The sequence below is a fragment of the Cyanistes caeruleus genome, chromosome 25 (genome assembly GCF_971803275.1).
Source record: "Cyanistes caeruleus chromosome 25, bCyaCae1.hap1.1, whole genome shotgun sequence".
NCBI classification, from domain to species: domain Eukaryota; kingdom Metazoa; phylum Chordata; class Aves; order Passeriformes; family Paridae; genus Cyanistes; species Cyanistes caeruleus.
The window spans coordinates 1436460-1449860 of NC_141725.1; the positions used below are offsets into that span (position 1 = coordinate 1436460).

General features: G+C 48.9%; 1 protein-coding gene across 11 annotated transcripts in view; it reads left to right on the forward strand.

Moving 5' to 3' along the window:
* Window positions 1-13401, forward strand: part of PIP5K1C (phosphatidylinositol-4-phosphate 5-kinase type 1 gamma) — a 51589-nt gene that overhangs the window by 28838 nt on the left and 9350 nt on the right. For 4 of the 11 annotated variants that reach the window (XM_086863010.1, XM_086863012.1, XM_086863007.1 and 1 more), the window contains 12 exons: window positions 85-202; window positions 2232-2384; window positions 4936-5235; window positions 5755-5960; window positions 7100-7183; window positions 7634-7682; window positions 8626-8710; window positions 9390-9551; window positions 9711-9740; window positions 10505-10643; window positions 10929-10961; window positions 13275-13376. In XM_086863010.1, the coding sequence (XP_086719136.1) occupies window positions 85-202; window positions 2232-2384; window positions 4936-5235; window positions 5755-5960; window positions 7100-7183; window positions 7634-7682; window positions 8626-8710; window positions 9390-9551; window positions 9711-9740; window positions 10505-10643; window positions 10929-10961; window positions 13275-13376 (1461 nt within the window). Of the gene's footprint in view, window positions 1-84; window positions 203-2231; window positions 2385-4935; window positions 5236-5754; window positions 5961-7099; window positions 7184-7633; window positions 7683-8625; window positions 8711-9389; window positions 9552-9710; window positions 9741-10501; window positions 10644-10928; window positions 10962-13274; window positions 13377-13401 lie in introns of all 11 variants that reach the window. The other 7 variants (XM_086863014.1, XM_086863015.1, XM_086863008.1 and 4 more) reach the window with 2 other exon arrangements.

A 13401-nucleotide genomic window follows, 5' to 3' on the forward strand; every position in this document is an offset into this window, starting at 1 on the left:
ATCTGAAATACACAGTAGCTTTGGTGTGACTATCCATGTCTGGTGAATGGTAACAGGCCCTGCCCATGTGTGTGTTTTGTGCAGTGAAGGCAGTAACCTCACCCCGGCTCACCACTACGCCGACTTCAGGTTCAAGACCTATGCCCCAGTGGCTTTCCGGTACTTCCGAGAGCTCTTTGGGATTCGTCCAGATGATTATTTGGTATGGATATATTTTTAGATTTCTTTGTCTTTTCCTCCTTTATTTACCTTTACCGTGAGGGTGATGAGCCCCTGGCACAGGTTGCCCAGAGAAGCTGTGGCTGCCCCATCCCTGGGAGTGTTCCAGGACAGGTTGGATAGGGCTTGGGGCAACCTGGTATAGTGGAAGGTGTATCTGCCCATGGCAGGGGGTGGAATGAGTTGGGCTTTAAGGTCCCTTCCATCCCAAAATATTCCGTGATTCCAAGTCTGAGTTTGCTGAATGGCAGCTGCCAGCGTGTACTGGAGGAAGGCCATGACCTGCACACAGTGTGAGCTGTGTAAACCCTGCAATGGGCTTCCCTCTCTGGTCTTTGTGGTAACAATAACTTACTGTGTTTACAAGCCAAAGGAGTTGTGTTCTGCTGGGTGCGACCCTGTAATGTCCCCTGCGGCTCTAAGGACAAAGATGGGAATTTTTTCTTGTGTACTCATTGGAGAGCTATGTGAGTGTAGTTATTTTAATCATCTTAAAAGGACAGAATAAACCACAACTTGTTCTTGTGTTTCAAAAGCTTCTCAGAGCTGGAAAGGCTGGTTTTCAAATACCTTGGAGTACAAGCTGTTTGGGCTTTGAATGCACTGTGGTTGAATTTGGGCCCTTGCCTTTATGTAACGTCCTGTTCTGTGTGAACTGGGGAAGGAAACACATCCGCAAATGCACACCCTCCCCTTTTGGAACAGCCCTTTTTGTGTGATTTCACCTGTAGATGGGGGTGATCACAGCTGAACACCTGCCAGTGAAACAAACCTGTGCCAGTGCCTGGTGGAAGGGTAATAGTGATCCCCTCCTGTGCCAGCCAAGTGCTGCTAAATGGATGGGTGTTAGGAACTGAGGACAGGCAAGGAGCTTACCTCAGTTGCAAAGGTCATGGCTCTGATTTGTTGTTTCTGGTTCTCCTGATTGTCTCTTTCCTGCCACAGCAACAAATGCATTTAATTATGCATGAGATTATTAACTTGATCAAGTCTGAGATTGTTAATCTGTGCAGAGCTGAAAGCAGTTTTCCTTACATAATTATGGGCATTTAATCTATTGTTCTGGTCACCTCTTCTCCTTATCTCCCTTCTCACTGGGCAGTTCTGTGATCCTGCCCTGAACCCACCTGACCCCTGCAGTATCTGGGTGAGCGCTGAGCTAAAAAGTGCATCTGCCTGCTTTGCTCTCTTTTTTTTTTTTTTCATCTGCTGCTGGACAAGTCCTTATTTGAGGACCTGCTGTTTGCATCCTGATAACCAGACGTGCCCTCCCAGTTCAGGTCCCAATACAGAGCTTTTTGCTGTGCTTGAGCAGGGCTCATCCGTTTTGATTGCACACCTGGGATAAGACTTGTCACATGTTTTCAGCAGGATTGATGGAGTGAGGTGTGGCTGTAAAAATACAGCCGGGTTGGATGGAGCTTGGAGCAGCCTAGTCTGATGGAAAGTGTCCCTGCTCATGTATGGAATGAGATGATCTTTAAGGTCATTTCCAGCCCAAACCATTCTGGGAGTCTGTGGATCAGAATCCTGGCTTTTGCAGGGGAGCACAAGGCCAGGGGAGTCTGCTGAGAACAGCCAGTGCATTGTGTTCCCTCCAGCACAGTGATATGTGTGGTTCCCTGAGCAGACTGTGGTGTTTCCTGAAATCCTCTGTGTCTGTCAGCGTGTGCTGGGCTGTGCTCAAAGAGCCTGAATGTGATACGTGCTTGCAGGCACAATGGGAACAGATAAGATGTCATTATGAAGGCTGGATATTCCTGAAAGCAGATGATTAATGGGATACTGAGCAGTTGGGATGCTCTGAACTGTAATCTTAGTCTCTAATTATAAATTGTCCATCAGTTTGGCTGCTCACACCTAACCTATAATGAAAATAATTGTCACTTGAGCTTTGCTACTCTTTAATCTCCCAGGGAGACAACACGATTGGGAAGGTCCTTGAAGGCATAGAACTCAAATCTGCTATAAACAGGGGATAAAACATCACCTTCTTCTCTTTTTCTTGCCAGTATTCATTATGTAACGAGCCTCTGATCGAGCTGTCCAACCCCGGGGCCAGCGGCTCCCTCTTCTATGTCACCAGCGACGATGAGTTCATCATAAAAACTGTGATGCACAAGGAAGCTGAATTCCTGCAGAAGCTCCTTCCTGGATACTACATGGTGAGTATCATTCAGGACCTTGAACCCAGCTCAGCTTTCTTGTGGCAGCTTTTTTGTCATGGCAGAGCATCTCACAGGGCATGTCCTCCACCTGGGTGTGTTGTGGCCTGCCCCCATGCCAAGGACAGTGTTAACAGCATGTCATGAAGCCAGTCCCAGAAGCACAAATCACTGATTATTTGCAAACTCTGTGGGTAAAAATGAGGCAGATAATTGTGCCATAGTTTGGAGGCATGTTCTAGCCTCAGAGTGGCTTCCCAGGTGTGTGTTTCTGAGTGTTCTTTCCCCAGAACCAGTAAATTTCTCTTCGTTTGGCAGCATGCATCTGCCCCAGCCTACATTTGGGGATGGCTGCTGATTGCAGCCATCATAGAATAGTAAAACTCTTAAGGATGGAAAAGACCACCAAGATCATCAGGTCCAGCCTTCAGCTCAGCACCATTATGGTCACCACTAAAACTTGTCCTCAAGTGCCACAGCCACACATTATTTGAATGCTTCCAAGAATGGTGACTCCACTACTGTCCTAGGCAGCTTGTTTTAATCCTTTACAACCTTTTCCATGAAGAAATTTCCCCTAATATCCAACCTAAACCTCCCCTGGCACAACTTGAGGCTATTTCCTTTCATTCTGTCCTTTGTTCCTTGAGAGCAGAGCCTGACACCCACCTGGCTGCACCCTCCTTTCAGGGACTTGAGGAGAGCAAAAGGTCCCCCTGAGCCTCCTTTTCTCCAGGCAATAATGCAACCTCTGTGTTTTTTTGGGGAAAGCACTGCTGTCCCTGAATCTCTGCCATTCCTGCTGTTTGTAATTCTGAGGATTGTTCTAACTCCCATCTCTGCAATTCCAGGCTGGAATCTCCCATGGTACCAGCCAGTTTTGCATATCATTCTGGCAGTGCAGGATATTGAGACCCAGAGACTTGCATTGGGTCAAGTAAATCAGACCAAAACCTGCTGTTTTGGTGTAAAAACCAGGAGCTGGTCTCCCTGCACAACTGTGCTGGAGGCTCCAGCTTTATGGATGAGGAATCTTGACATTCAGTTACAGCAACCAGGGATTTGTTTGTTGTGAAGATGCCAAGGAGAAGGTGATGAGAAGCAATGCTGCTGCCCCATCTGTGTGCCTTGTGCAGTGGGTTTATGTGATCCTACAGTGGTTCTGTGAAAATCCTTTCCTCGCTCAATATTTACTGGGGAAAATTTACCCAAGGGAGGCAGATTATGGGATGTCTGTGTGTTAGTGGCAGGCAGGCCAGAAAGAAATTCTGGTGGGAGGCCCTGGCACAGGCTGCTCAGAGCAGCTGTGGCTGCCTCTGGATCCCTGTGCGTGTTCCAGGCCAGGTTGGACGGGGCTTGGAGCACCCTGGGATAATGGAAGGTGTCCCAGCCAATGGCAGAGGGTGAAACCAAATGGTCTTTACAGTCCCTTCCAACCTAAACCATCCTGAGATTCTGTGAATCACTTACTTTTGCAGATGACACTCACGTTCCTGGACAGGATGAATTTTCTTGGAAAACTGCCTGTTGCCTAATGTGTGTAGTAAATCAGGCGTGGGGTTTTGTGGGGGAATGAAGTTGCATTGTTAATCCTGCCACCATCAGTCAGTGAATTAAACTGAACTTACCTGTGTGATGCAGAGTTCTGAGCGACCTGTTGCAGCTTTCCACTGTCTCTGAGTTCTGTGGTGCTACCCCTGATCTCCCTGCTGCTCCTGGGAAACCACCCATATCAAAAGAGTCAGGGAAAGGAAGCAGGGTGGTTTAATCCTGAGTTACTTTAAAGCTGTTTCCATTTACCTGCCTCTATTACTTTTGGCACTCTCCAAGAGGGCTCACTGCTGTGCTCAGGTGGGTGAGTTGAAGGGAATGAAATTTTAATACAGTCACGTTTCTTCTGTCTGTCAGAACATGTCAGCTCTGTCCTTCCTGCCACAGCATGCAGAGAAGTTCTGTTTCCTTCCCAAATGTGCCCAAAGCTGAACAAGCAAATCCTGCCTGTCATGTCATTCCTAATTATTCTGCTGCCTAAAGAAAGGAGATGACAGCAGAACAGGATATCCGTGCTCTCTGGTTGACTGCTTTAAAAAGCAACTCTGCAACAGGAGGAGAACATTTATGTTGTTTTGCTTAAAAAATAACCCTGTCCCTTGGTTTATTTTGGGCTGGAGAATGGCTCTTGATTCTGACAAGAATCAAGAAGAGATAAAGAAAGCTGTTATTTTTAAGCTTGAAGTTCCCTTTTATTGTGTTTATTTCTCTCCCAGTTTGGTTTCCTTTTTTTAGCTGCTGTACTTGAGAAAAACAGGGGATTTCCGGACTTGGTTATTTGCCCAGAGAGTGCTGAACATCTCAGACCCTGTATTTTCAGGTCCTAAAGCCACTGAAATGCAGGACTTTGTCGAACGTGTACACTGAGCTCCTGTTAAGTTCAGAAAACCTCTCAGCAAAGAATCTCTAGTCCAACTGTTGACATGCTTTGTGGTGAACACAGCAGGAATTTTCTGCTCAAATAACCTTCCTCCATGCTTTTTTCCCACCCTTGCTACAGAATCTGAACCAGAACCCCCGGACACTGCTGCCCAAGTTTTATGGACTGTACTGTGTGCAATCTGGGGGCAAAAATATCCGCGTGGTCGTGATGAACAACATCCTGCCTCGAGTGGTGAAAATGCACCTGAAATTCGATCTCAAAGGTTCAACATACAAACGCCGGGCATCCAAGAAGGAGAAAGAAAAGTCCAGCCCTACGTACAAGGATCTGGACTTCATCCAAGACATGCCTGAGGGCCTGATGTTGGATGCAGACACCTTCAGTGCTTTGGTGAAGACATTGCAGCGAGACTGTCTGGTAAGGAGGGGGCAGCTCAGGGACAGAGTAAGGAACCTCTGTGGCTCTCAAGCATGAGGAAGAGCAATTCCCAGTTGAGAACCTTGCTAATCTGCTGACCCCAGAGTAGAATCAATCCTTTCTCCTGCCCTTTTCCCTAAAAAAGCCAAGCAGTAGAGTTGGATCTCCTGGCAGCCTCTGAGGACTGAGGCTGTTCTCCTTTGCCTGGTGCATCACACTTAGGCTCCACTTGCAGCTGCTCTGCCAGAGCATTTTCCCAATCAATGTGCAGCAGATACAAGGGTGTTGTTTGCAAGCCTTCAGGCCTTTGGTGTGATTGTGGGATGGCCAAACTCTGTGCAGTCAAGCCCAGAGGTGATTGTTGGTTCAGAAACATTCAGGCTCTGTCAGAGGATTTGTTAGTGGGGATGTGGATGGGATGCTTTGCTTTGATTGCTTTGATTCCATGCTTCAGAGTCTGTATTTCTGCTGCTGGCTTGATATTTTGTCTTTGTTCTTGACTTTGATACTAACCTGTAGGTATTGGAAAGTTTTAAAATCATGGACTACAGCCTCCTGCTTGGGGTTCATAACATAGACCAGCACGAGCGGGAGCAGCTGTCGGAGGGAGCCCACAGCACGTCGGATGAGAAGCGTCCTGTGGGGCAGAAGGCCCTGTACTCCACAGCCATGGAGTCCATCCAAGGAGGGGCTGCCCGGGGGGAGTCCATAGACACCGACGACACGTAGGTGAAATCTGGGCTCGCTCGTGCTGCTGGGACGGGCAGAGGTGGAGGCTGGAGTGGGAAATCTGTATTGAGGCCCACAGAAACTGTTCAAGGGAGCAGCTCTCATGGGATTTTGAGAGTGCTGCCATTGTGGGGGGAAAGGGGGAAGCCAGGGTAGGAAATAGTTCTGTAAGTCTATGACCTCACAGCAGTCTCTCTTCTTAGGCCAGGCTCTACGTTGTTAGCTTGTGTAACAAGCCTTGAAACATCCACCCATGCCCTGGGGAGGAGACACTAGCTCGGTTCTAGCTTAGCACCCAAATACTGGAGCAGAAGTAGGGATCAGCTCAGTAGGAGCTTGCAGTTCTCTATCACTCCCACCTTTGGAATCCCTGGCAGTTCCCTGAAGCCATTCCAGTGCAATTAGCAGATAGCAGTGCAGCCAAGTGCTGGTGTCACTGTTGGAGCTGGAGGCTGGGGGTTGCCCCAAGCTTGTGCTGTGCTTGATCTGTGGTTCCACCTGGATCCCTGGCTCTTGGGCCAAGGAATGGTGGAGTTTGCTGCTTGCTGCTGTCTGAAACCAGCTGCTGTGGGTTTGATGGAAGGTTAATCCTGAGAGCTGAGATAATACCATGGTGTTTCCAGTCCTTCAGGCAGCATCAACAATTGCATTGGCTGTCTAAAAGAGTGTCTGGTACTCTTGTGCTTTGGTTGTTTGCTGGTGCTGATGGCCGCTGCACTTTTGGCAGGATGGCATCTGTGTGGACAGGACTGGAAATACCCTTGTCCTTAAGGGTTTACTGCCCTAGTGGTAGACAGCTCTCGCTGACCTAAATAAATAATCTGATCCCCAGAATAAAGTAGGCAGGAAAAAACTCCATGGTGCTTTCTGGCCCAGGCAGAGCTGTGCTATACAACACAGGTTCTGTCATGACAGTGGTGTTTGGCCATGCAGGCGGTGACCCTGGGACACCTGGGGTCAGGCCAGGTCAGTCGGTGACTCCCATGGTTGTGCACAAAGTGACCACACCGGTTTTAACGTGTCTGACACCACACTAGAGCCCCTTAGCACAGCTGCTGTTGCCCTTCCCCAGAACTTGGGTGTCACGGGTGCTCTGGCTGAGGCTGCATCTGCTGAAGTTCTGCTTTACCTGCAGGATGGGAGGGATCCCAGCAGTGAATGGCAAAGGAGAGCGTCTCCTGCTGCACGTAGGAATCATAGATATCCTGCAGTCATACAGGTAGGTAACCTGGCAGTGTGTCTTTTCTGCCTAATAACCTCTTTTAGTACCAAATGAAGGCAGGGAGGATGTCCTCTCCTTGAGACTGTGAGGATGAGTAGATATGGCTGCCCCAAGCTGGTCATGGGCTTCCATCATGTCCTTAGAACAGCTGGGGACACACAGCCTTTTGTCCAGGATGATGAGCTGCTCATAAAGAAGTAGTTTCCCACCTCAGTGTGGGAAGCATATCTCCAGGGATGGAAGGTGCACCTCTTCTAGCCTAGCTCCTCCTTCCCTGTGGTGTTCCCAGGCACTCCTGACCCAGCTGGGGAGATGCTGGAGAAAGCCCAGTTGTGGTGATATTGGCAGCGCAGGGACCTCCTCCATAGGATATAAAAGGGGGCTTGGTACAGAGTGCATGCCTGTATCTGTATCTTTATTTTTCTCTCCACTTCTCCTTGGAATTAGGTTCATCAAGAAATTGGAACACACCTGGAAGGCCCTTGTCCATGATGGGGTAAGTGCCTGTGCAGAGGCAGGAGTTGTCCAAGTCTCGCAGGTGGCTATTTATAGAGCCTGACCTGGCACAGCTGCAGCTGATGAAAGGAGCAGTTCTTGCCTCTCATTCCTGCACAGCAGGGTGGTGCCACTTATTCCCAGCCAGGTTTCCTTGCTCAATCCAGCTCCTCACATGTTGAGCTCTTGTGCTCACAGCTTTCCTCCCCTGTTCCTGTCTGTCCCTCTCCTCCTCCCATGACACCAGGAGCACACACTGGTGTGTGTTCCTGGGCTGTCAGGAGCCCTGTGCTGTTCTCTTTGGTGACTGGCTGTTTTCACTTCAGCAAGCTCTCTGCCAGCAAATCCCTTTCCATGTTTCCCTGCTGGCTTCATTCCTGCAGCAGCCGGGTGGGTGTTTCTGAAAGAGCAACCTCAGATGTGGGAACCGTTTTTCAACCTTGCATTTCCTGGCTTCCCTTAATGTGGCAAAGGAAATGTGGAGATTCCAAATCATGGGAGCACAGTCAAACATCAGAAGCAGAAAGAGCTTTGGTTTTACTATTCTAAACAAAAATATTTCAAATGTATTGAGACCCTTGGCTAAACTTGGGTGTCTGCATGACATGCAAAGGTATCCAGGTGTGCTTGGAATGGCAGCCAGCAAAGCCAGAAGAAATTTCATGTATGCAATCAGGCCAGTGTTTAAAAAAAATCCAGGAAGTCTACAAAGGAATAAAGTCACCAAAATCCATTATAAAATCACAGCAAGAATATAATCAAATGCAATCAAAGGCAATGCTTCAGGGTTATTTATAGCATTAATTAGTGTTTCAGTTAAGCCTTTCCATTTTAAGGCTCTGTCAGTGCTAAATGTTGGAATAAAAAAGACTGTGTTGGTTGTTAGGGAAATTCTGCCTTGAGGGATCATTTTAAAATTAAACAGTTGCTTCTTGCTGTTGTAGGACACGGTGTCAGTACACAGACCCAGCTTTTATGCAGAGAGATTCTTCAAATTCATGACCAACACAGTATTTCGAAAGAATTCCTGTAAGTACCAAGTGCAGGGGCTGATGTGCTGTGAGCCTTTACCTTGGCCTTGCTGCTGCAGCTCTCAAAAGGAGTCTGAGCTGGAACCTGAGCAGGGTTTTCCACTGTGGTACAGCTGAGAGAGCTGGGGGTGTTCAGCCTTCTCTCAGGAGACTTTAGAGCCCCTCCCAGCACTTAAAGGGGGCTTAGAAAAAGGAGGGGAAGGACTTTTTATGCCGGCAGATAGTGACAGGCATGGGGCAATGTTTTTGAGCTGCCAGGGTTAGATTAGAAGTTAGGAAATCAGAGGGTGGGCAGGCCCTGGCACAGGGTGCCCAGAGCAGCTGGGGCTGCCCCTGGATCCCTGGAAGTGTCCAAGGCCAGGCTGGACAGGGCTTTCAGCAACCTCCTCTAGTGCCCATGTCCTTGCCCATGGAGGGGGTGGAATGAGATGGGTTTTTAAGGTCCCTTCCAACCCAGAATATGCCATGATACAGAGCAAAACTAAGAATTGCAGAGCCCTCAGATTGTCACGGCTTGCCTTGGTCTGCTCAGACTCCCACGCAGTCCCTGCACCTGATCTGGGTTCAGTCCAGGAGGGATGTATGTGAGGGCAGAGCCTCTCCTTGTGAAGAGAAAAATTCCTTTGGTGTGACAGTAGCTGGTGGTGGTACTTTGACTGTCTCTCTCCCTCCCCCAGCTCTGAAGTCATCCCCCTCAAAGAAAGGGCGTAGTGCCTTGCTGGCCGTGAAGACGGCAGGTCCCACCGCGGCGTTCTCAGCCAGCCAGCTGGCCTCTGAGAAGGATGACACCCAGTACGACCTGCGGGCAGCCAGGAGTTACCCCACGCTTGACGATGAAGGTGACAGCCCCGCTCCGGGTGTTGGCTCTGTGGTTACCCTCTCTTTCCTAGCAGTTCCTTAGGATCCTCCCTTGTTCTCATCAAGTTCCCCACTGTGCACCAACTGCAGATCTTTCCTCATGGATAGCTCTTCATTGCATGTCTTGCTGTGCTTTGCAGGTGCTAAACCTAACCAGGACAGGGAAGAAGGTAAGAGTACATTGTTTTGTTGCAGCACCAGCAGGCACTTGATGCTACACCTCTGCATCAAAGGAGACCAAATCCCTTCTTTGCAGCACTGTGGGCTTCTGCACTAAAAATGGTCGCCTGCATCACTGCTGCAAGACAGCTGCTGCCAAGGGGCACCATAAGTCATAGCCCAAAAGCCAACAAAAAGTTGCATTTTCTACTGTTTAAAAAATATGGGGGGGGTGTGGGGGTGTGTGACTGGGAACTGCAGCACTCCAATGACACTGTTTGGGCAGTTATAACAGGCAGGATCTTGCCATTGGAAAACAGAGGAATGGGCTGGTTCTGTACTGCCTTTCCTTCACTTCTATCTGGCTACATCTATCTGACAAGCTCCTCCAGTGCATGGGTGTTGGATTGCTCCCTGTGCAAAACACTGGACACTCAGTTCATGTCTTAATTCACTTGGATATTTATCCCTGGTGATCCAAGCCTTTAATCCAGCTTTGGTCACCATGAGAAGTCTTCACTGGCATTCTATTCCCTGCCTGTTGTGCTGGAAGTGGTGCTGACTGGCTCTCTCCAGAGGACACCTTGGGAGAGGCTGTCATATTCATGGACTCAGCTAAACTTCCTGCCTGTCTGTGGTTTGAGTGCCCAGTCCCAGTGCGGGCGTGCAGGTTCACAGTGGAACAGCCTCACAAGGGGCTGGTGTAGTTAGTGTTGGTGTTTGACTGAATCATATCTTTTTCCTGCCTCTCCCCTGCCCTGCTGTGGGCCAGCAGGCAGGCCAGACCTACTCCCTTGCACTCCTCCTTCCTTTGAAGAAGCTACCACAGCCTCCATAGCCACGACACTATCGTCAACATCTCTCTCTGTTCCTGAGCGATCCCCCTCGGAGACCTCTGAGCAGCCCAGGTACAGGTGAGGACACTTCCCCTGCTCCCACTGGTGTCGAGTGGCTGCCATTCCTCTCCGTGCTGCAGATCCCAGCAGGCTGCCCTGCACACTGGAATGCTAATGACCAATTTTAATTAAATCTCTCCTGGGAGCAAGCAGACACAGCTTTGAAGGGATTAATTATTGCTGGCAGAAGTGTCAGCTGTTAAGTAGAACATCTCCCTCATGGGATGTAGAGGTAGATTTGGGGACAGTGGAGGATTTCTGGCTTAAATTGCTCCTCCAAACTCTCGTGTTTTCTTTCTGCAGGAGGCGTACACACTCCTCAGGGCAGGATGGCAGGTGAGAAATGTGTCTCCTATCTTCTTGTCTCATCTTCTCTCTGCTGAACAGAGACCTGGTGTTTATCCCTGTGCAAAGGTCTCTTAGAGGGCTAAGTGGGAATTTCAGCAGCTCCAGGATTTTGGCATGGATGCTGAGCTGCTTCTGCAATCAGACAATCCCCATTTCTTACACAGAATTTTCTTTGCAAAGCAGATTTCCTAGTGCTTTGAAAATACTACAGTTATTTGATAGGAAAGGGGACAACAGTGTTGTCCAAATTTATCCACCCACCCAGCACCAGAGTCAAGGAACATCATTTAAGTCCCTTTAAGCGAGTAAGTGAGCCCTGATAGGAGGAACATTCCTCCTCTGACCATCTGCTTGTGGCCTGGGCAAAGTGAAAGGGCTTTGACTTTGTTAGGCACTAAGCACCCTCAGCCCCCACAGAAGTAGTTTCCAGTGTTTTCAGAAATCTGTGAGTCTTCTTCCCTCCTGTGGTGTCTCAGAGCCAAGGGCAAGGAAGGACAGAAATGCTGTGTTGCAGAGGGGTGTCTGATTTTAGAGGCTCATATCATGAAATTATTGTGCATTATTGTGGAAATATTTTGCACCAGTAAAAATTACTCCATTGCCCATGTCAGCAGGATCTGCACGAGGAGCCAGCAGATGCTGCTGGCTTTGCCCTCACTTTCCAGGACATTGTGTAGGTGTAGTAGGCTTTGAAATTACATCAGAGACTCAATCCTGGGATGTGCCATAGGCAGAGGAGCCTGACATGCTGATGTCCTCTCTCCCTGCAATCAGTGTTTGGTGCTTGGGAGGAAAGGTCTTTGGAAGATGAGAGTTTTCCCCATGTTACAGGCATCTGCTGTTGTTCCAAGCTTTGAGTGATTTGCTGACATGCACTGTGAAAAAATCCCTTTCTGTGATAATTCCTAATGAAAATACCTCTGTATGCTGCATGTTGCTGAATCCTGGTAAATTCCTGTCCCTGGAGGGCATGGACCTGCTCACTGTGTGAAGTGTCAGGGTCTTGTGAAGCACCTCATATCCTGCAGAATCCAGTGTTAGAAATTGCTGAAAATTGGAGAGTTAAACCCAGGTCCCAGTGGTGGGGCCCATGTGGCAAACGCAGTGACTTCATCCAAAATAGTTCAGACTCAACGATACCTCATGGAGGGAGGGAGCTGCTGTAGTATGTAACTGCTCATCCAGAAATAGGTCAGGTGAATCATTGACCTGGGAGCATTCAGGGAGCTCAGTGGCTTGGTCAGAGCAGATCTGTCTGTCACAGATTTGCCTGAGCTACACTGATCATCTGCAGCTATGGCCACCTTTGCTGTTTTCTGCCTAATTTGTCCCTTTCTAGTACCAGTGCCTCCATGTGCCCTACACATGGACCTGTGCACTTACGGAACTCTCTGATGAAAACCAGTGCAGGCACAAATTTATTAAAGTAAGAATTTACATTCCTGAGCTTAGATGGAAAAATCCTTACCCAATTTGCTCAAGAATGTGTCACACCTCTGGTTATTCTGGTCTGCTGGGGAATTCACTCCAGGTTTATGAGGTCCAGCCCTGTGAGGAAGAGTGTAGTGAGTTCCTTGCATGGAGCTGGACAGTGCTTCCCACTGGCCCCAGCTCTGGTCAGAGCCAGCCTGGAGCAGGGCAGTGCTGTCAGTGAACCCAGAGCTCAGCCCTTCTCTGACAACTGCCCCTCAGTTTAGCAGGCTCCTGCTCCTCCTTCCCATAGGGACAGTGGAGCCAGCCCTGCTGGCACAAGTAATTACTTTAATAGTATGAGGTATTAAAGTGAAGATTGTCAGAAACAGTTTCAGAGTGTGCAGATAAATCTGATCTCAACCCTGGAGCAGCTTTGGTGTGGTGGGAGTCTTGAAAGAGGCTCTGGCCTGGTGCCAGGCTAACTCTGGACACAAGTTTTCCCTAGAGGTCAGTTCTCTTTGCTCCAATGCTCCATCTGACACTGCCCATCTTTCCTGCAGCACTAGCTGTTTAACTCCTTTGCTCTTGTCCTCTTTTCCCACCTTGTTATTCCTGAGTGCTGCAATCTTCCAGGACTGACTCTTTCCTGGGAGGTTTGGTTATCGAAACCCTCAGTCCTGGGAGGTCTGAGTGCTCCCCTTGAGCTGAAATCAGCCACTAAGTCTGTGCTGGGAGTGCAGTGCCACAGTAGCAGCAGCAGCTGTGTGCTGGGGCAGAGCTGCACAAGAGGCTTGGCTGGCTCAGAACTGATTCAGCCTGACCTAAAATTGAAGGCTATGCATAACTCATGCCCAGCTGAGTCTTTGGGCCTGTCTTTTTGGTTTCCAGGTCACACGAGGAGGTGCGGGTCGAGGAGGAGGTTCAGCAAATCAGCGTCGAGCTGGAGCCCAAGTGTGATGTTGAGATTGTAGCTCCTGAAGAAGTCAAAGAGTGAGTGTTTTAGAGTGTTGAGCAG